At 45.4% G+C, this 19,970-nt stretch overlaps 1 protein-coding gene across 2 annotated transcripts in view; it reads left to right on the top strand.

The window, feature by feature from the left end:
- Positions 1-19,731, top strand: part of SGSM1 (small G protein signaling modulator 1) — a 120,983-nt gene extending 101,252 nt beyond the window's left edge. For both annotated transcript variants that reach the window (XM_034949039.3, XM_034949038.3), the window contains 4 exons: positions 5,551-5,660; positions 10,535-10,631; positions 12,700-12,867; positions 17,068-19,731. In XM_034949039.3, coding sequence (XP_034804930.3) covers positions 5,551-5,660; positions 10,535-10,631; positions 12,700-12,867; positions 17,068-17,156 — 464 coding nt within the window. In that variant the 3' untranslated portion in view covers positions 17,157-19,731. The remainder of the gene's footprint in view (positions 1-5,550; positions 5,661-10,534; positions 10,632-12,699; positions 12,868-17,067) is intronic.
- The last annotated feature ends 239 nt before the right edge of the window (positions 19,732-19,970 follow it).

A 19,970-nucleotide genomic window follows, 5' to 3' on the forward strand; every position in this document is an offset into this window, starting at 1 on the left:
GTCTCTACTAAAAATACAAAAATTAGCCCGGCATCGTGGCGGGTGCCTGTAATCCCAGCTACTTGGGAGGCTGGGGCAGGAGAATTGCTTGAACCTGGGAGGTGGAGGTTGCAGTGAGCTGAGATTGCGCCATTATACTCCAGCCTGGGTGACAAGAGCAAAACTCCATCTCAAATAAATAAATAAATAAATAAATAAATAAATAAAAGAATACAATACTTATGAGTAAACTTAACAGAAATGCAAGATTTGTACATTGAAAACTACAAGGCATTGTTGAAATAAATTTTAAAAACCAAAATAAATGGAAAGATATCTCATATTCATGGATTGGAAGACTTAGTGTTGTTAAGGTAGCAATGCTCTCCAATGATCTGTAAAGTCAGTGCAATCTCTGTCAAAAATCCCAGCTGCCTTTGTTTTTTGTTGTTGTTTTTTTGTTTTTTTGTTTTTTTTGCAAAAATTAACAAGCTGACCCTAAAATTGATATGGAAATTCAAGGGATTTAGAATAGCCAAAACAATTTTTAAAAGGATATGTTGGCCGGGCGCAGTGTCTCACGCCTGTAATCCCAGCACTTTGGGAGGCTGAGGTGGGCAGATCACGAGGTCAGGAGATCGAGACCATGGTGAAACCCCATCTCTACTAAAAATGCAAAAAATTAGCTGGGCGCAGTGGCAGGAACCTGTAGTTCCAGCTACTCAGGAGGCTGAGGCAGGAGAATGGCATGAACCCGGGAGGCGGAGCTTGCAATGAACTGAGATTGCGCCACTGCACTCCAGCCTAGGTGACAGAGCAAGACGCCATCTCAAAAAAAAAAAAAAAAAAAAAAAGAAGATGTTGCAGGACTCACAGTACCTGATTTCAAAACCTACTACAAAGATACTTAAGATAGTGATATTTCTGTAAGGATCAACATGTAGATCAATGGAATAGAATTGAGAGCCCATAAGTAAGCCCTTACATTGATGGTCAATTGATTTTGACAGAGATACTAAGACAATTCAACTCAGCGAGGAAAAACAGTCTTCTCAACTTATGGTGCAAGAACTACTGGACAGACGTATGCAAAAGATTGAAGTTGAACCCTTACCTCACACCACATACAACAAACTAACTCAAAATGGATCATAGACCTAAATGTAAGAACTAAAACTGTAAAATTTAAAACAGGAGTAAATCTTTGTCACCTTGGGCTAGGGAATTTTTTTTAGATATGACACCAAAAACATAAAGAAAGAAAAAATAGGCAAATTAGACTTCATCAAAATTAAAAACTTTTGTACTTCAAAGAACACCATCAAGAAAGTGAAAGAACCCAAAGACTAGAAGAAAATATTTGCAAGTCATATGCATGATAAAGGACTTGTAACCAAAATATATAAACAACTCTTACAATTCAACAATAAAAAGACAACCTGGCCAGGCGCAGTGGCTGACGCCTGTAATCCCAGCACTTTGGGAGGCCGAGGCGGGCAGATCACGAGGTCAGAAGATCGAGACCATCCTGGCTAACATGGTGAAACCCTGTCTCTACTAAAAATACAAAAAATTAGCTGGGCGTGGTGGCGGGCGCCTGTAGTCCCAGCTACTCGGGAGGCTGAGGCAGGAGAATGGCGTGAACCCAGGAGGCGGAGCTTGCAGTGAGCCGAGATCGCGCCACTGCACTCCAGCCTGGGCGACAGAGCGGGACTCCATCTCAAAAAAAAAAAAAAAAGAAAGACAACCTGATTAAAGTGGGTGAGGGATTTGAATAGACATTTCTCAATAGAATTGAAGATATGCAAATGGACAATATGCAAATGGCCAATAAGCACATTAAGGGATGCTCTACATCGGGTCCCCAAGCCCTGTGCCACAGACAGGAACCTTGCCGCACAGCAGGAGGTGAGCAGTAGGCTAGTGAGCATTACAGCCTGAGCTCCACCTCCCTCCTCCTGTCATATCAGCGGTGGCATTAAGTTCTCATAGGAGCGTGAACCCTATTGTGAATTGTGCATGTGAGGGGTCTAGGTTGTGCACTCCTTCTGAATATCTAATGCCTGATGATCTGAGGTGGAACAGTTTCATCCAGAAACCATCCCCCCGACTCCACTCCCTGTCCATGGAAAAATTGTCTTCCAGGAAACTGGTGTCTGGTAACAAAAAAGTTGAGGACTGCTGTTCTACATCATTACTCATTAGGAAAATGGAAATCAAAACCACAGTGAGATACCACTTCATATGCACTGGGATGGCTAGAATCAAAACAATAGAAAATCACGGGTTGATAAGAATATGGAGAAATTGGAAGCTTTGGACATTGCTGGTGGAATTGTAAAATGGTTTGGCCACTTTATTATTTATTTATTTATTATTATTATTATTATTATTTTCAGATGGAGTCTCATCCTGTCACCCAGGCTGGAGTGCAATGGCACCACCTCAGCTCACTGCAACCTCTACCTCCTGGGTTCAAGCAGTTCTCCTGCCTCAGCCTCCCAAGTAGCTGGGATTACAGGCGCCCACCACCACATCTGGCTAATTTTTGTATTTTTAGTAGAGACGGGATTTCACCATGCTGGCCATGCTGGTCTCGAACTCCTGACCTCAGGTGATCCACCCACCTTGGCCTCCCAAAGTGCTGGGATTACAGGCGTGAGCGACCATGCCCGGCTGGTTTGGCCACTTTAAAAAACAGTCTGGCAGTTTCTCATAGTAATAAACATAGAGTTATCTATATGACCCAGCAATTTCATCCATAGATATATGCCTAAGAGAATTGAAAATATATGTGCATACAAATACCTGTACATATATGTTCATAATAGCATTATTCATAATACCCAAAAAAGTGGAAACAGTCCAAATGTCCATCAAATTATGAATGCATAAACAAAATGTGGTATATCCATACAATGGAATATTATTTGGCAAAAAAAGGATGATGTTCTGATGCAAACTACAATGTGGATGAACCTTGAAAACATAATGCTAAGTGAAAGAAGCCAGACACAAAAGAGCACAAATGTTGTGATTCCATTTATATGAAATGTCCAGAATAGACAAATCCATAGAGACTGAAAGACTAGTTGTTGACAGGGACTTGGGGGAGAGAGAGATGTGAAGTTGCTGCTTCATTGATATAGGGATTTTGGGGTTGCGGGGGTGAAGAAATGTTCTGGAACTAATAGTGGTGATTGCACAACATTGTGAATGTACTAAAACCACTAAATGGTACATTTAAAGGGTGAATTTTATATGAGAATCTCAATAAACCTGTTAAAAAAAATAGGGGCTGGGTGCAATGGCTCACACCTATAATCCTAGCACTTTGGGAGGCCGAGGCAGGAGGATTGCTTGAGATCAGGAGTTCGAGACCAGCCTGAGCAACATAGTGAGACTCCATCTCTATAAAAATTTAAAAATTAGCTGGACGTGGTGGTGCACACCTGCAGTCCCAGCTACTCAGGAGGCTAAGACAAGAGGATTGCTTGAGCCCAGGAGTTGGAGGTTGCAGTGAGCTATGATCATGCCACTGCATTCCAAGCCTGGGGGACAGCAAGACTCTGTCTCTAAAATGTAATAAATAAGTCCAGGCCCAGTAGCTCACACCTGTAATCCCAGCACTTTGGAAGGCCGAGGCAGGTGGATCACTTGAGGTCAGGAGTTGGAAACCAGCCTGGCCAACATGTTGAAACCCCATTTCTACTAAAAATACAAAAGTTAGCCAGGCATTGTGGTGGGGACTTGTAATTCCAGCTACACAGGAGGCTGCAGCAGGAGAAACACTTGAACCCGGGAGACAGAGGTTGCAGTGAGCCAAGATCGTGCCACTGCACTCCAGCCTTGGTGACACAGCAAGACTCTGTCTCAAAATAAATAAATAAAATAAAATAAATAGGCAAGGCGTGGTGGCTCAGCCTGTAACCTCAGCACTTTGGGAGGTCGAGGTGGGCAGATTGTGACTAGCCTGGGCAACATGGTGAAACGTCACCTCTACAAAAAATAGAAAAATTAGCCAGGTGTGTTGGCAGACACCTGTGGTCCCAGCTACTCAGGAGGCTGAAGCAGGAGGATCACTTGAGGCTGCCAAGGTCGAGGCTGCAGTGAGCCGTGATTGTGCCACTGCACTCCAGCCTGGGTGGCAGAATGAGACCCTGTCTCAAAAATTAATTAAATAAATAAATACATAATAAATGGGGAGCATAATTCCCCACTTTTTTTTTTTTTTTTTTTGAGACGGAGTTTCACTCTTGTTGCCCAGGCTGGAGTGCAATGGTGCCATCTCAGCTCACTGCAATCTCCGCCTCCCAGGTTCAAGCAATTCTCCTCCCTCAGCCTCCCAAGTAGCTGGGATTACAGGCATGAACTACCATGCCTGGCCAACTACCTACACTTTAGACACGGACTGCACATAGCGACTTGTTTCCAAAAAGTGCAGTATGGAAGGCAGTGATGGGATGAGAAACCTGACAAACACGACCTCAGCCAGGTGACCATGGCCAACATCAGCAGTCATAAATCATGGTGATAGTATATACCCTTATGATGTGATTAAACTGGCCCTTTACCTCTGTGGTTTTCCTCTCGATAACCCATAGCCCAGTCTTACCATGAGAAAGGCATCAGATAAATTCCATTACTAATAGTGCAGCATCCTGCAAAAATACCTGACCCGTACACCTCAAAACTATCAAGGTCTCTGGGCACGGTGGCTCATGCCTGTAATCCCAGCACTTTGAGAGGCTGAGGCAGGCAGGTCACAAGGTCAGGAGATCGAGGCCATTCTGGCTAACACAGTGAAACCCCATCTCTACTAAAAAGACAAAAAAATTAGTCGGGCATGGTGGCGGGCACCTGTAGTCCCAGCTACTTGGGAGGCTGAGGCAGGAGAATGGCATGAACCTGGGAGGCGGAGCTTGCAGTGAGCCAAGATTGCGCCACTGTACTCCAGCCTGGGCGACAGAGTGAGACTCTGTCTTAAAAAAAGGAAAAAAAAAATACTATCAAGGTCATCAAAAACAAGAAAAGCCTGAGAAACTGCGACGGCCAAGAGGAGCTTAAGGGAACATGACCGATTGATGTAATGTGCTTTTCTGGATGAGAGCTTGGAACAGAAAAATGACATTCAGTACACACTAAGGAAATCTGAATACAATATGGACTTTAATTCATAATGTGTCCGTATTGGTTCAACAAATGTACCATGCTAATGTCCAGATATTAATAATAGAGGAAACCACGTGTGGGGTATATGAGAAGTCTTTACTGTCTTCTCAGTTTTTCTGTAAATCAAAACTTTTCTGAAAAATAAAGCCTTTTGGCCAGGTGCAGTGGCTCAGGCCTGTAATCCCAGTACTTTGGGAGGCCAAGGCAGGCAGATCATGAGGTCAGGAGATCGAGACCATCCTGGCTAACACGGTGAAACCCCGTCTCTACTAAAAATACGAAAAAGGTCCACCCCCAACATTGGAGGTCATATTTCAACATGAGATTTGGAGAGGACAAACATCCGAACCATATCACTTGGGCAGCGGGGCATCTGACTGTTCTGTGATGCTTTCTCAGAGGCCCTTGCCTTCAGCTGCTTCACGGAGCTCATGAAGAGGATGAACCAGAACTTCCCCCACGGAGGCGCCATGGACACGCACTTTGCAAACATGAGATCGTTGATCCAGGTATGACCCAGCATCCAGTCTTGCTTTGGACTTTTTTGGGAAACAGTTAGTAAAGCTTAGTGGCTCCAGAGTGAGCTATTTAGAGCCCACCTGGATCGGAATCCAGGTTTGTATTTCTGCCATACAAACTCAGCATATACTCTTATCTCTGTGGGCCTCAGTTTTCTCATCTGGGAAATAGGTTTTCTCACTTATATGAGTCCCAATAATTATTAGAATTATCATGGAAATGAAGTAAACTAATGATTTTATAGTGCTTAGCACAGTCCATGTCAGTGCCTCTCAGAGCATAGTCCACAGGCTGGCAACATCAGCCTCACCTGGCAACTTGTTAGAAGTGCAAATTACTAACACGGTGAAACCCCATCTCTACTAAAAATACAAAACAATTAGCAGGGCATGGTGGCGGGCGCCTGTAGTCCCAGCTACTCTGGAGGCTGAGGCAGGAGAATGGCGTGAACCTGGGAGGCAGAGCTTGCAGTGAGCCGAGATCGAGCCACTGCACTCCAGCCTGGGCGACAGAGCAAGACTCCATCTCAAAAAAAAAAAAGAAGTGCAAATTACTGGGCACCTTTCCTCCACCGAATAAAAATCTCTGAGTTGGGCCCAGGAGTCTGTGCCATATGAAGCTCTCCAGGTAATTCTGGTGCAAGCTCGATTTTGAGAAGTATTGTAATAAATGCTAGCTCTTTGGCATTCATAGCGATTAGTATATCTACTCCCCAGAGGAATTAAGACACTCAACCCTTTGATTAGAAGGAATGCAAATGTGTTAACTTGAGTAAATATTAGGGATGCTTTATTATCTACACACTAGCAGTGGGGCTACAGTTAGCTCTGATTTCTTCTTTAGTGGAACTTTAAAATACTACAAAGTATTTTGGACATAAGAAAGGTAAAAGAGTAATAGAATGAACACCCATGTTTCCACCCCCACCTCCCCAAGAAATAACACATTAACCACAGGCCTGGGGTGGTGGTTCACGCCAGTGATCCCAGCACTTTGGGAGGCAGAGGTGGGCGGATCACTTGAGGTCAGGAGTTTGAGACCAGCCTGGCCAACATGGTGAAACCCCATCTCTAACTAAAAATACAAAAATTGGCCGGGTGCGGTGGCTTATGCCTGTAATCCCAACACTTTGGGAGGCTGAGGTGGGTGGATCACGAGGTCAGGAGATCGAGACCATCCTGGTTAACATGGTGAAACACCATCTCTACTAAAAATACAAAAAATTGGCCGGGTGCAGTGACTCAAGCCTGTAATCTCAGCACTTTGGGAGGCTGAGGCGGGCGGATCACGAGGTCAGGCTAACACGGTGAAACCCTGTCTCTACTAAAAAAATAAAAAAAATTAGCCAGGCGTGGTGGCGGGTGCCTAAAGTCCCAGCTACTCAGGAGGCTGAGGCAGGAGAATGGTGTGAACCCGGGAGGCAGAGCTTGCAGTGAGCTGAGATGGCGCCACTGCACTCCAGCCTGGGCGACAGAGCAAGACTCCGTCTCAAAAAAAAAAAAAAAAAAAAAAAAAAAAGATACAAAAATTAGCCAGGTCCGTGGTGGCGCACACCTATAATCCCAGCTACAGCTACTCAGGAGGCTGAGGTAGGAGAATCGCTTGAACCCGGTAGGTGGAGATTGCAATGAGCCGAGATACCCCATTGCACACCAACCTGGGTGACAGAACGAGACTCTGTCCCCCCCCAAAAAAAAATTAACCATAGATTTTTCATTATTCGTGTACCCCTTCTTGATGGCTTTTCCCCATCACTCCTGTCCTCCCAGTGGTAAGCACTTTGCAGATTCCTATGTTCACCATTATAATGCATTTTTTAAAATTCTTTTACAATATATGCATATATTCCTAAACAGCATACAACTCTGTTTCTTTACTCCCCACTTTACATAAATATTTCAAATGGTATGAACTCTTGTGCAGCTCGTCTTTATACTCAGTAACGAGTTTGAGAGGCTCGTCAACCACGGGGCAGTTGATTCCTCTTTCCCGGAATACAGTCTTTTGTGTTAGGAGTACAACGCATTCTATCACATTTGATTTGGATCCATTTTCCTGTTGGTGGTCATTTAGGTTGTTTTTATTTGGTTTGGTTTTGCTTTTGCTTTGGGGAATTTGGGGTTTTGTTTTTGGCCTTTATAAACAGTGCTGCGGCCGGGCGCGGTGTCTCACGCCTGTAATCCCAGCACTTTGGGAGGCTGAGGCGGGCGGATCACGAGGTCAGGAGATTGAGACCATCATGGCTAACACGGTGAAACCCCGTCTCTCCTAAAAATACGAAGAAATTAGCTGGGCGTGGTGGCGGGCGCCTGTAGTCCTAGCTACTCCGGAGGCTGAGACAGGAGAATGGTGTGAACCTGGGAGGCGGAGCTTGCAGTGAGCCGAGATCGCGCCACTGGACTCCAGCCTGGGCGACAGAGCGAGACTCCGTCTCAAAATAAATAAATAAATAAATAAATAAACAAACAGCGCTGCACTGAAATTCTTGTGTGCATCCCTGCTGCATGCACGCAACAACTTTGCTTGGGCATCTACTCAGAGTGCAATTGCTGGAGCAGAGAGAATGCACATCCTCAGTTTTATCAGGCACAACCGAATCACTCTTAAAGTGATTGTACTAGTTTCTTAATGCTCCAGGGCAGTATGGTAAGGATTTCAGCACACACCATCCTCACTTGATATTGTCACACTTATATATTTTTGCCAATCTCTTGGATATGATCGAGCATCCCATTGTGATTTATAATTTTTTTTATTTTTAATTTTTGTGGGTACATAATAGGTGTATATATATGTGGAGTACATGAGTTGTTTTGAGACAGGCATGCAATGTGAAATAAGAAAATAGAGTTTGTGGAAAATATAGTTTCCAGTCCCTCAAGCATTTATCCTTTGTGCTCCAAACAATCCAATTATACACTTTTAGTTATTTTTAAATGTACAGTGAAATTATTATTGACCATAGTTACCCTGCTGTGCGATCAAATAGTATGTCCTCTTCATTCAGTTTTTTTCATTGTGATTTTGTTTGCATTGTCTTGATTGACAGTGAAATTGAATATCTTCTAGTTTTTGGTTCATTTGGATTGTGAAGTGCCTATTCATATGCTTTGCCCATTTTCTATGTACATGTTTTCCATAATTAGAGTCATTTTGTACATACTTTTCTTTCTGTACATTATTTTTCAAACATGTTTTTTTCCCACTGAATAGCATATCCAATAGCTGGAGGTATTCGTCCACCATCTGTTTTTTTATAAGAGTTTTGTTAAAATATAATTTAGATACATAAAATTTACCCTTTTGAAGTGTACGATTCAGTGGCTTTTTGTTTATTCACAGAGTTATGCAACAACACCAATTTCAGAACATTTTCATCACCCCAGAAAGAAATTCTTCACTAACAACCACTCCCCATCCCCTCCATCTCCCCAGCCCCTGAAAACCAAGGAGCTACTTTCTGTTTCCGTGGATTTGCCTTTTCTAAACATTTTATGTAAATGGAATCATACAATATGTGGCCTTTTGTGACTGGCTTCTTTTACCTAGCATAACGATGTCAAGGTTTATCATGTATGTATGATGCATTGTAGCATGTATCAAAACTTAGTTCGAGGCCAGGCACGGTGGCTCACTCCTGTAATCCCAGCACTTTGGGAGGCCAAGGCGGGTGGATCATCTGAAGCCAGGAGTTCAAGACCAGCCTGGCCAACATGGTGAAACCCCGTCCGTCTCTATTAAAAATAACAAAAATTAGCCAGGCCTGGTGGCGGGCGCCTGTAATCCCAGCTACTTGGGAGGCTGAGGCATGAGAATCGCTTGAACCTGGGAGGCAGAGGTTGCAGTGAGCTGAAATTGCACCACTGCACTTCAGCCTGGGCAATAGAGTGAGACTCAGTCTCAAAAAAAAAAAAATTTGTTTTTATTACCAGATAATATTAAATTAGATTGTATGGATAGGCCACTTTTTATTTATCCATTCACGTCTTGATGGACATTTGAGTTGTTTCCCATTGTTGGCTATTATGAATAACACATTACATACATTCATTCATGTACAGATTTTTATGTGGATATGTTTTTGTTTTCATTTTGTTTTTTTAGATAGGGTCTCACTCTGTCACCCAGGCTGGAGTTCAGTGGTGTAATCATAGTTCATTGCAGCCTTGAACTCCTGGGCTCAAGTGATCCTCCCACTTTAGCCTCCTGAGTAGCTGGGACTACATGCCCAGGCCACCATGCCAGGCTAATAAAAAATTCTTTTTTTTTTTTTTTTTTTTTTAGAGACAGGGTCTTGCTATGTTGCCCAGGCTGGTCTCAAACTCCTGGCTTCAAGTGATCCTCTTGCCTTGGCCTCGCAAAGTGCTGAGCCACCACACCTGACCAACAGATGTTTTCATTCTTCTTGGGTATATACCTAAGAGTGGAATTGCTGCATCATATGGAAATGATGTATTTAAGTTTTTGAGGAACTACCACACTGTTTTCCACAGCACACACCATTTTACATTCTCAGGAGCAGTGTATGGGGGTTCCAGTTTCTCTGCATCCTCGCCAACACTTGTTATTGTCTGTCATTTTTAATTTTAACTATCCTAGTGCGTGTGAATTGGTATCTTGTTGTGGTTTTGAATTGCATTTTCCTAAGGATTAAGGATGCTGAGCATCTTTCATATGCCTCTTGGCCATTTGTGAATCTTCTTTGGACAAATGTCTATTCAGATCTTTTCCCATTTTTTAAACTGTAACTGGCTGTTAAGGACTGTATGGTGTCTGGTGTGTGGATGTACCACCATTTATTCAGCTGTTTCCTCTGCTCCAACCTTTTCCCAGGAGGCTGATGCTGCCTTTCCTTCCTTGACAGATCCTGGACTCAGAGCTGTTTGAGCTGATGCATCAGAACGGGGACTATACTCACTTCTACTTCTGCTACCGCTGGTTCCTGCTGGATTTCAAGCGAGGTACAGACTTTAAATTGGGGACCTGTGTGCAGACGCTTTGTAGCAGAACTTTCAGGGGAAAAGATCCCATGGAGGTGAGGTTGAGGGGTTGGCAGCAGAGGCAGCAGAGGAGAGAAGCACATGTTTATGGAGTCCAGACTACCGTTTCACCTGCCTTATCTTGCACTGACACTCTGCAGTAGGTACTGTTAAGATCTTCATCTTACCAGTGAGGAAACCGAGGCTGAGAAGGGTTAAGTTCAGAGCTAGGGAGAGTTAACTTCAGGGCTAGGGTGAGTACAGCCAGGACTTGAACCCATCTCTTTCATTCTGCTGTGCTGCTTTTCAGAGCCCAAGAACTCTAAAACCCATGAAGCAGGGACTATTTCATGCACGTTTCCAACATGACATAAAAGTGATGTATAACACAGTACCTTGTTGCTATTGTTCAGATTTGGGGTGATGTTAATAATTATAATATCTGACATGGGCCGGGTGCAGTGGCTCATGCCCGTAATCCTAGTACTTTAGGAGGCCAAGGCGGTCAGATCATGAGGTCAGGAGATTGAGACCTAACATGGTGAAAACCTGTCTCTACTAAAAATACAAAAAATTAGCCGGGCATGGTGGCACATGCCTATAGTTTCAGCTACTCAGGAGGCTGAGGCAGGAGAATCGCTTGAATCCTGGGAGGCGGAGGTTGCAGTGAGCCGAGATAACACCATTGCACTCTAGCCTGGGTGACAGAGCAAGACTCCATCTCAAAAAAAAAAAAAAAAATCTGACACGTATGGAGTGTTTTAGTGCCACGCACTGTGCTGAGTCATTTGTATGTATTATCTCTTTAGTCTTTTTCTGTTATCAGCTTCAGCCCACTTACAGATGAGGAAAGAGACAGGCTCATGAAGAAGTAACTACCAGGCTCCCCTTGCCAGCAAGTGATGGAGGAAGGAAGGATTCATACCAAGTTTATCGGACATAGGAAGGCTTGCTTTTTTTTTTTTTTTTTTTTGGAGACGGAGTCTTACTCTTTTTGCCCAAGCTGGAGAGCAATGGCGCGATCTTGGCTCACTGCAACCTCCGCCTCCCAGGTTCAAATGATTCTCCTGCCTCAGCCTCCCGAGTAGCTGGGAGCTGGGATTACAGGCACCTGCCTCCATACCTGGCTAATTATTTTATATTTTTAGTAGAGGCAGGTTTCACCATATTTGGCCAGGCTGGTCTCAAACTCCTGACCTCAGGTGATCCACCCACCTCAGCCTCCCAAAGTGTTGGGATTACAGGTGTGAGCCACCACACCCGGCCTTTTTTTTTTTTTTTTTTTTTTTTTGAGACGAAGTCTGGCTCTGTCACCCAGGCTGGAGTGCAGTGGTGCAATCTCGGCTTACTGCAACCTCCACTTCCTGGGTTCAAGCAATTCCCTGCCTCAGCCTCTTGAGTAGCTGGGATTACAGGCACCCACCACCATGCCTGACTAATTTTTTGTGTGTTTTTAGTCGAGATGGGGGTTTCACCATGTTGGCCAGGCTGATCTTGAACTCCTGACCTCGTGATCCACCCGCCTCAGCCTCCCAAAGTGCGGGGATTACAGTCGTGAGCCACCACGCCCAGCCAAAGGCTTGCTTTGAACCATTGCTCTATTCTTTCTCTTCACTAGACTCAGAGGCCACAGCCGGCTCTGCCAGTGTGTGGGGGGAAAGAAGAGAGGCCTCTATGGGTGCTAATGGAGATGGAGGTGCAGGGATAGCCGGTGTTGCTTGTCAAAGGGCAGGGCAAGGACAGATCCATGTAATTCATACCTGCACGTGCCTGGTTCTGCCACTTACAGAATGTCAGAGCTGGAAGGAACTTAGAACTCACCTGACTTACACAGCCCATCCTACAGATGGGGAAAACTGAGGTTTCTGGTGGTCAAATGATAGAGCCCAGGTCTCCTGCCTTCTGACCTGAGTTCTACCCACTGCACCAGGGCACAGGCATAAGGCAAAACTTGCCCGGGATTTTCCCACCTTGGGGGGCTTCCCAAGGCAGGGCAACACTGTGAGCCCAGTCACCAATTCTCTCCCCATGTGTGTTGGTGTCTCGGCAGAACTCGTCTATGATGACGTCTTCTTGGTCTGGGAGACCATCTGGGCAGCCAAACACGTCTCCTCTGCGCACTACGTCCTGTTCATTGCGCTGGCTCTGGTGGAAGTCTACCGTGACATCATTTTGGAGAACAACATGGACTTCACAGACATCATCAAATTCTTTAATGGTACCCACATGACTGGGGCCTCATGACAGTGGTGCAGGCTTCTGGAGGCCCCTTTTGGGCATCTCAGGAGGAACGAAGATGGGCTGAGATGGATGCATGGTGAAGGGGATAAAGAGGGCTCTGCACACTTCTTTTGGCTATTTCCAAAAGGACGAGTTCACATCTTGTAATGCTGAGGGTGCATTTTTCTCAGGGATCTGGCAGGGGGACCACAGATGTTGAAATCAGCTCAGGGGCAAAGTCTGGTTCTATCGCTGACCAGCTGTGCCCATCCATGGTCAAGTCACTTCCCCTCTCTCTAAACATCCACTTCCTCATCTGTGAAATGGGCTAGCAGTGTCTGCTTTGGAGGGTTGACATGCATAGGAAAAGCAGGCCCAGGGCAGCAATTTGAGTAACACGAAAAAGACACAGCCTTTGAAATCAGACAGATGCGAATTCTGATCCAGGCTCCTGGGAGCTGTGTGACTTTGTCCAAGTGACTTCATGTTTCTAGGCCTCGGATTCTTCAGGGATAAAATGGTACTAACACTCCCTCCCTCACAGGGAGGTCCAGAGGATTACAGGAGACAACATGGTTAAATCCCAGCACGTGGTACCTGGCTCATAGGAGGGACCCAATAAACAAAAGCTATTGCCACTGTTATCACTATTTTAAAATGTTTTTAATGAAAGAAAGTTCTGGAAAAAAACAAAAGAAAAAAGCCAACTGTGACCTCACTTTTGAAACATTATTAGGGTTCTTAATTTAAGCAAACTTTTTGGGGGAATAATTTTGCATTTTAGTTGTCTACTAAAATTGTAGATTGAGAACTGTTTTAGATTTAGATGTACAGAGAATGCAGGATACCTTGGCCTCGCTTTGCCTACTGTTAGCATTTACATAACCCTGGTACATTTGCCAAAACTAAGAAATTATCATTATTGGCACATTACCATCTACTAAACTACAGGCTTTATTTGGATTTCACCTGGTTTTTCACTAGTATCCTTTTTCTGTTCTAGGGTCTAATCCAGGAAACCACAGTCATGTTTATTTTTATGTTTTTACATAATCAGAATCCACTTGTATATGCCTTTTTTCACTTAATATTTCAACTATTGTCTTTCATATAATCTTTTTTTTTTTTTTTTGAGACAGAGTCTCACTCTGTTACCCGCGCTGGAGTGAAGTGGCGCGATCTCAGCTCACTGCAACCTCCGCCTCCCAGGTTCAAGTGATTCTCCCGCCTCAGCCTCCTGAGTAGCTGGGATTACAGACATGCACCACCACGCCCAGCTAATTTTTGTATTTTTAGTAGAGACAGAGTTTTGCCATGTTGGCCAGGCTAGTCTAGAACTCCTGACCTCAGGCGATCCGTCTGCCTTGGCCTCCCAAAGTGCTGGGATTATAGGTGTGAGCCACTGTGCCCAGCCAGTCATTTTTTAAAACTACAAAATATATCTCAAGTGACTATTCTATAACTTACTGAACCATTTCTTATCATTAGCATGTAGGTTATTTTCAGTTTGAAGGTGTGATTGAGAGTCCAAAGCAATTCATCTGTTAGCATAAAGATTCCCAAATTTTCTCAATTCATGCATCCCTAGTGTCTCTGTAAAATTATAACAGCACCCCAGGCCAAAAGTTTCATTTAGTAAGTAGTTAAGTCCAAACCGCTTAATAAGTATTTATATCCTAACAATTTAGAAGCCATTGAAAAACTAATACATATGTATCTTTTTTTTTTTTTTTGAGATGGAGTTTCACTCTTGTTGCCCAGGCTGGAGTACAATGGCATGATCTCGGCTCACTACAACCTCCGCCTCCTGGGTTCAAGTGATTCTCCTGCCTCAGCCTCCTGAGTAGCTGGGATTACAGGCACGCACAACCACAAAATACTAATTTTGTATTTTTTTAGTAGAGACAGGGTTTCTCCATGTTGGTCAGGCTGGTCTCAGACTCCCAACCTCAGGTGATCTGCCCACCTCAGCTTCCCAAAGTACTGGGATTACAGGTGTGAACCACCGTGCCTAGCCAATAATACATATATATCTAAAGAAAATAACATTTTTACATCATTCCCGAATAAGCACAATTGCTAATGGGGTGTGTGCACCCACTGGGCTTTGCATACCTTCTCAAGCCTTGGAATCAGATTGGACACCACCTCTTTTGTTTTCTATTCCATATTGATTTTCACATGGCACTTACTTTCTTTCTTTTTTTTTTTTTTTTTGTGATGGAGTCTCGCTCTGTCACCCACGTTGGAGTGCAGTAGCCAATCCAGCTCACTGCAAGCTCCGCCTCTGGGATTCACGCCATTCTCCTGCCTCAGCCTCCTGAATAGCTGCAACTGCAGGCACCCGCCACCACACCTGGCTAATTTTTTGTATTTTTAGTAGAGATGGGGTTTCACCGTGTTAGCCAGGATGGTCTCGATCTCTTGACCTCGTGATCCGCCCACCTCGGCCTCCTGGGATTACAGGCATGAGCCACCGTGCCCGGCTTTTTTTTTTTTTTTTTTTTTTTTTTTTGAGACGGAGTCTTGCTCTGTCACCCAGGCTGGAGTGCAGTGGCGCGATCTCGACTCACTGCAAGCTCTGCCTCCCAGGTTCATGCCATTCTCCTGCCTTAGCCTCCCGAGTAGCTGGGACTACAGGCACCCACCACCACACCCAGCTAATTTTTTTGTATTTTTAGTAGAGACGGGGTTTCACCATGTTAGCCAGGATGGTCTCGATCTCCTGACCTCATGATCCACCAGCCTCGGCCTCCCAAAGTTCTGGGATTACAGGCGTGAGCCACCGGGCCTGGCCCATGGCACTTACTTTCTGTTGCAGCAGCTGCTGAAAACCTAGCTTTGCAAAGACAAAGTCATTGATGGGACCCTGGGTACAATGGCTTACGCCTATAATCTCAGCACTTGGGGAGGCCAAGGCGGGTGGATTACTTGAGGTCAGGAGTTCCAGACCATTCTGGTCAACATGGCAAAACTTTGTCTCTACTAAAAATACAAAAATTAGCCCAGCATGGTGGTGCACACCTGTAATCCCAGCTACTCAGGAGGCTGGGATTACAGGAGGCATGAGAATCACTTGAGCTTGGGAGGTTATAGTGAGTCGAGATCACACCACACCACACTCCACCCTGGGCAACAGAGTGAGACCTTGTCTCAAAAGAAAAAAAAAAAAAGTTATTGATGGGAGTGTAGTGAAATTTGTGAACTCACTCCAGCTAACAGTTGACATGGTGCTCAACTTAGATGGAGTATTCCCACGCTTCCCTCGAAATACCCAAATACTCCACAGTGCCCCTGTAAGTTCACTATGACACGCTGGGGTACCTTGGTACCCAGTTTGGGAACCATGTCTTAGTTTTAGTGTTGTTTTTTTTTTTTTTTCTTTCTACTAAATGGTTTATTTATGATAAATGTCTAAGTTTAGGATTATTTGGCTTAGAAGTCTGACCACATTGTGTGGCTCTTGATAAAATTATTTTTTTCTTTGCTTTTTTTGTCCCTCTCTCCTCTTCTCCATCTTTCCTCCCTCTGTTGCTTCCTCCTTTTCATATCTTTCAGCGTCTACTGTGTGCCCAGCACTGCTTTCAGTCATTCTGTTTATAGGAGAGGGGTGGAAGGACTTCACCTTTTCATTTTTATTTTTATTTTTTTTGAGACGGAGTTTCGCTCTTGTTGCCCAGGCTGGAGTGCAGTGGTGCAATCTCTGCTCACCACAAGCTCTGCCTCCCGGGTTCAAGCGATTCTTCTGCCTCAGCCTCCTGAGTAGCTGGGATTACAGGCATGCGCCACCACACCCGACTAATTTTGTATTTTTAGTAGAGACAGGGTTTCTCCATGTTAGTCAGGCTGGTCTCAAACTCCCGACCTCAGGTGATCCACCTGCCTCGGCCTCCCAAGGTGCTGGGATTACAGCCATGAGCCACCATGCCCGGCCGACCTCACCTTTTTATAGCACATCCTGTGAACCAGCATTATCCCATTCAATCCGCACAGTAACTTGGTGAGGTGGCTGCTGTTCCAATCCCCATTTTACAGATGAGGAAACTGAGGTCCAGAGGTAGAGGCCTTCTCCAGGGCCTCTGCTTCCTGAGTCAATCTGTGATGGAGATGCCCCCAGAGAAGCCTCCAGGGGCTGGAATTGTACCCTAAGACTGGACACAGAAGGAGGCTCATGAGATTTTTCTTTCTGCTCTTTCAGAAATGGCTGAGCGACACAACACCAAGCAAGTCCTGAAGCTGGCGCGGGACCTCGTGTACAAGGTGCAGACTCTGATTGAGAACAAGTGAGGGGCACCTCACCCCGGCAGCCTCAGTCAAGCTGCCCCCACCCCGCTCCTCTGCTTACTTTTCCTCCTGGCTGGATGGGCACCCCGGGAGCGGGGTCCTGGTGTCTGTTCACAAGCGTGGAGTTCAGTGCGCAAAGAAACTACCCTGACTTTTACTTCTGGGCAGATGGGGTGGAGGGAGTACCCCTTCAATTCAGCCTTACATTTTCCTGTTTGACCAAAGATTGCCCAAGTCTGGCGTTCCTCCCTTGCAGGAGGTGGAGGTTGTTGGTGGAGGAGGAGCCATCTTTGTTTGCTGGTGCCCGGAATGGTCTCCTCTTCTTCTTTCCCTATCCCCCCAAACTGTCTTGTAAGATGAGACCTGGGGAGGGAACTTCTTTTTGGAAATTGGTGTAGAAGTGGTGTGTGGGGCTACCTCTATGCTCCTCTGAAAGGGGCCTTTGGCGATGTTCTGGACATGGTTAAAGATTGACTTAGAGATTGACCCTCCACCTCGACATTACTGACATTTGGGGCCAGGTGATTCTTTTTGAGGGGACTGTCCCCTGCATTGTAGGATGCTGAGCAGCATCCCGGGCCTCACCAGATGCCAGTAGTGCCATCCCCCAACCATACCCCTGGTTGTGACAGCCCCCAAAAATGTCTCTAGACATTGCGAAATGTTCCCTGCAGGGCAAAATTGCCCCCATTTGAGAACCACTGGCTTGGAGAAGGGACTACAAATGTACTTCCTCCCCCATTCTTTGGATGCTAAGCCACCCTGGTCCTGGCGCCTCCCCTCACTTAGAAAAGGCATACAGGAGGCCGGGCATGGTGGCTCACACCTGTAATCCCAGCACTTTGGGAGGCTAAGGTGGGTGGATCACAAGGTCAGGAGTTTTGAGACCAGCCTGGCCAACATAGTGAAACCCCATCTCTACTGAAAATACAAAAATTAGCTGGGTGTGGTGGCGGGCGCCTGTAATCCCAGCTACTTGGGAGGCTGAGGCAGGAGAATCACTTGAACCTGGGAGGTGGAGGTTGCAGTGAGTTGAGATCACGCCACTGCACTCCAGCCCGGGTGACAGTGCAAGACTCCATCTCAGAAAAAAAAAGAAAAGGCACACAAGAGTCCCTCACACATCTCTCTTGGAGTCTGGGATTCCATCTGTTGTATTTTCTCCTTTTTTCTCCTCTGTCTGATGCCAGAAGATACTTGTTTTCTTTTTTTCAAGAAAAGTATCTCCCCACATAGGCGGTGGACCCAAAAAGTGTAGGCATGAGATGGTCAGAGCTCTTTGGGGTCCTGCTCAGAGTGCCCCAGGTAGGGCAGAGTCTGTATCCTGCTGCCATCTTGCAAGGGAAAACCACCTCTCCTTCCAAGTATTGGGTCTTGGAAAGGTGTGTGTTTGGTGAAAGCCACTTAATGGTGGTGGGGTGCAGCTTTTCTCTAAGTGCAGTTACTCACTCAGGACAAAGGAGGAAAAGGAAGGCAGAGGTTAGCCAGGGTAGAGGGTGATGTGTGTTTTCCTTGGGAAACATCTGCTGATGAACTGGGTCCAGGGCCGTGCTAGGTCTGGGAACAATCCTCTCCAGGTCTTCACGCAGAGTATCACCAATCCACAGACAGACCCAAAGTGAACTAGTTTACTCTGCCTACCTGTCCTTTCAATAGAGCAGTCTTGCCTGCTCTTCTGTTCTGAGAATGCACCCGGAATGGGGGAAACCCAGCAAGCAGCAGAGAGAAAGGCTCTTCCCGGGAGACCTGCCGCCTCTAGGGTGGTCAGAGAATAGCAGCTGGGATTTTGGAGAGGGGAGAGGATAGGTAAAGCAGCGTATTGAAGCATTTGCGGAGGGGTGTATTAGTCCTCCCACCCTGAGCACACCAGGACGGGGATGCATCCTTGCCTTGTGTGCTTGTAAAGGCTTCTTTCCCTTGGTATAGCAACTTCAACTGCACCCGAACCTCCAACCTCTGCCCAGCCTCTGGTGCAGGGTGGATAGAGGTCTAGCCAGCCCTTACTTCCTGAAGAGAGCTCTGTGGGAAACTCGAGGCTACAGTAGCTTCCCGGCTCCCAGCTCCTACCCTAACCCCACCAAAGCAGAAACGGGAGACGGCAACGTTCTGGCTGCCATTAGACTTATGTCTCCCTCCCCTACGTCCCCCAGCTTCCCAAGACAGGAAGAAATGTGCAAAAGGCCCCTCCGGAGAAAACTGTATTTTGCCGTTCAGCTGTTCTTTACAGAGGATGTTATTTTAGTGAGACCCAGGTCCTAGACCTTCTGATTCCTATTTATTTTTTTAACAGACTAGTCTCAAAGTACAGCACAAAATCTCTTCTCTGCCTTCTCTTGTGACGTTCCAGAGAGCATCTGTGGTTGTGATTTGGAATAAGTCGTATTTATTTGGTTTACTCTGCCTATTCAGATCTCTGTATGTTGTGTGTGTTTCTGTGTCCTGGAATTGGATGCGTGGGACTCGTTCTGTCCGCGGAGTGCACTCTTTTTTTCAGTGTGGCCCACATATCTTGTAAATGTTTGCTGAAGAGTTGTGTCTATATATAGAGAAAATATATATAAACAGAGAAATATGTGAATCTGGTTTTTTTGTCTTTTTTTTTTTAATTTGAAAGAAAAAAATGCTTGCTTCTGAGGACTGTGTCCTCCCACTCACACCCCAGTGACCCTATAGGGTCAGATTTTTGTAATAGCTGCCTGGCCTTTTCCCAGAAAAGGTGAATCACTTCTGACCTCTTGTATTAGCTGGCTCTTACCACAAGTCGTGCTGCATTACAAATGACCCAAAAAGTAGTGGTTTAAAACAGCCATGTATTTA

This window comes from Pan paniscus, chromosome 23 (assembly GCF_029289425.2).
Source record: "Pan paniscus chromosome 23, NHGRI_mPanPan1-v2.0_pri, whole genome shotgun sequence".
Taxonomy (NCBI): domain Eukaryota; kingdom Metazoa; phylum Chordata; class Mammalia; order Primates; family Hominidae; genus Pan; species Pan paniscus.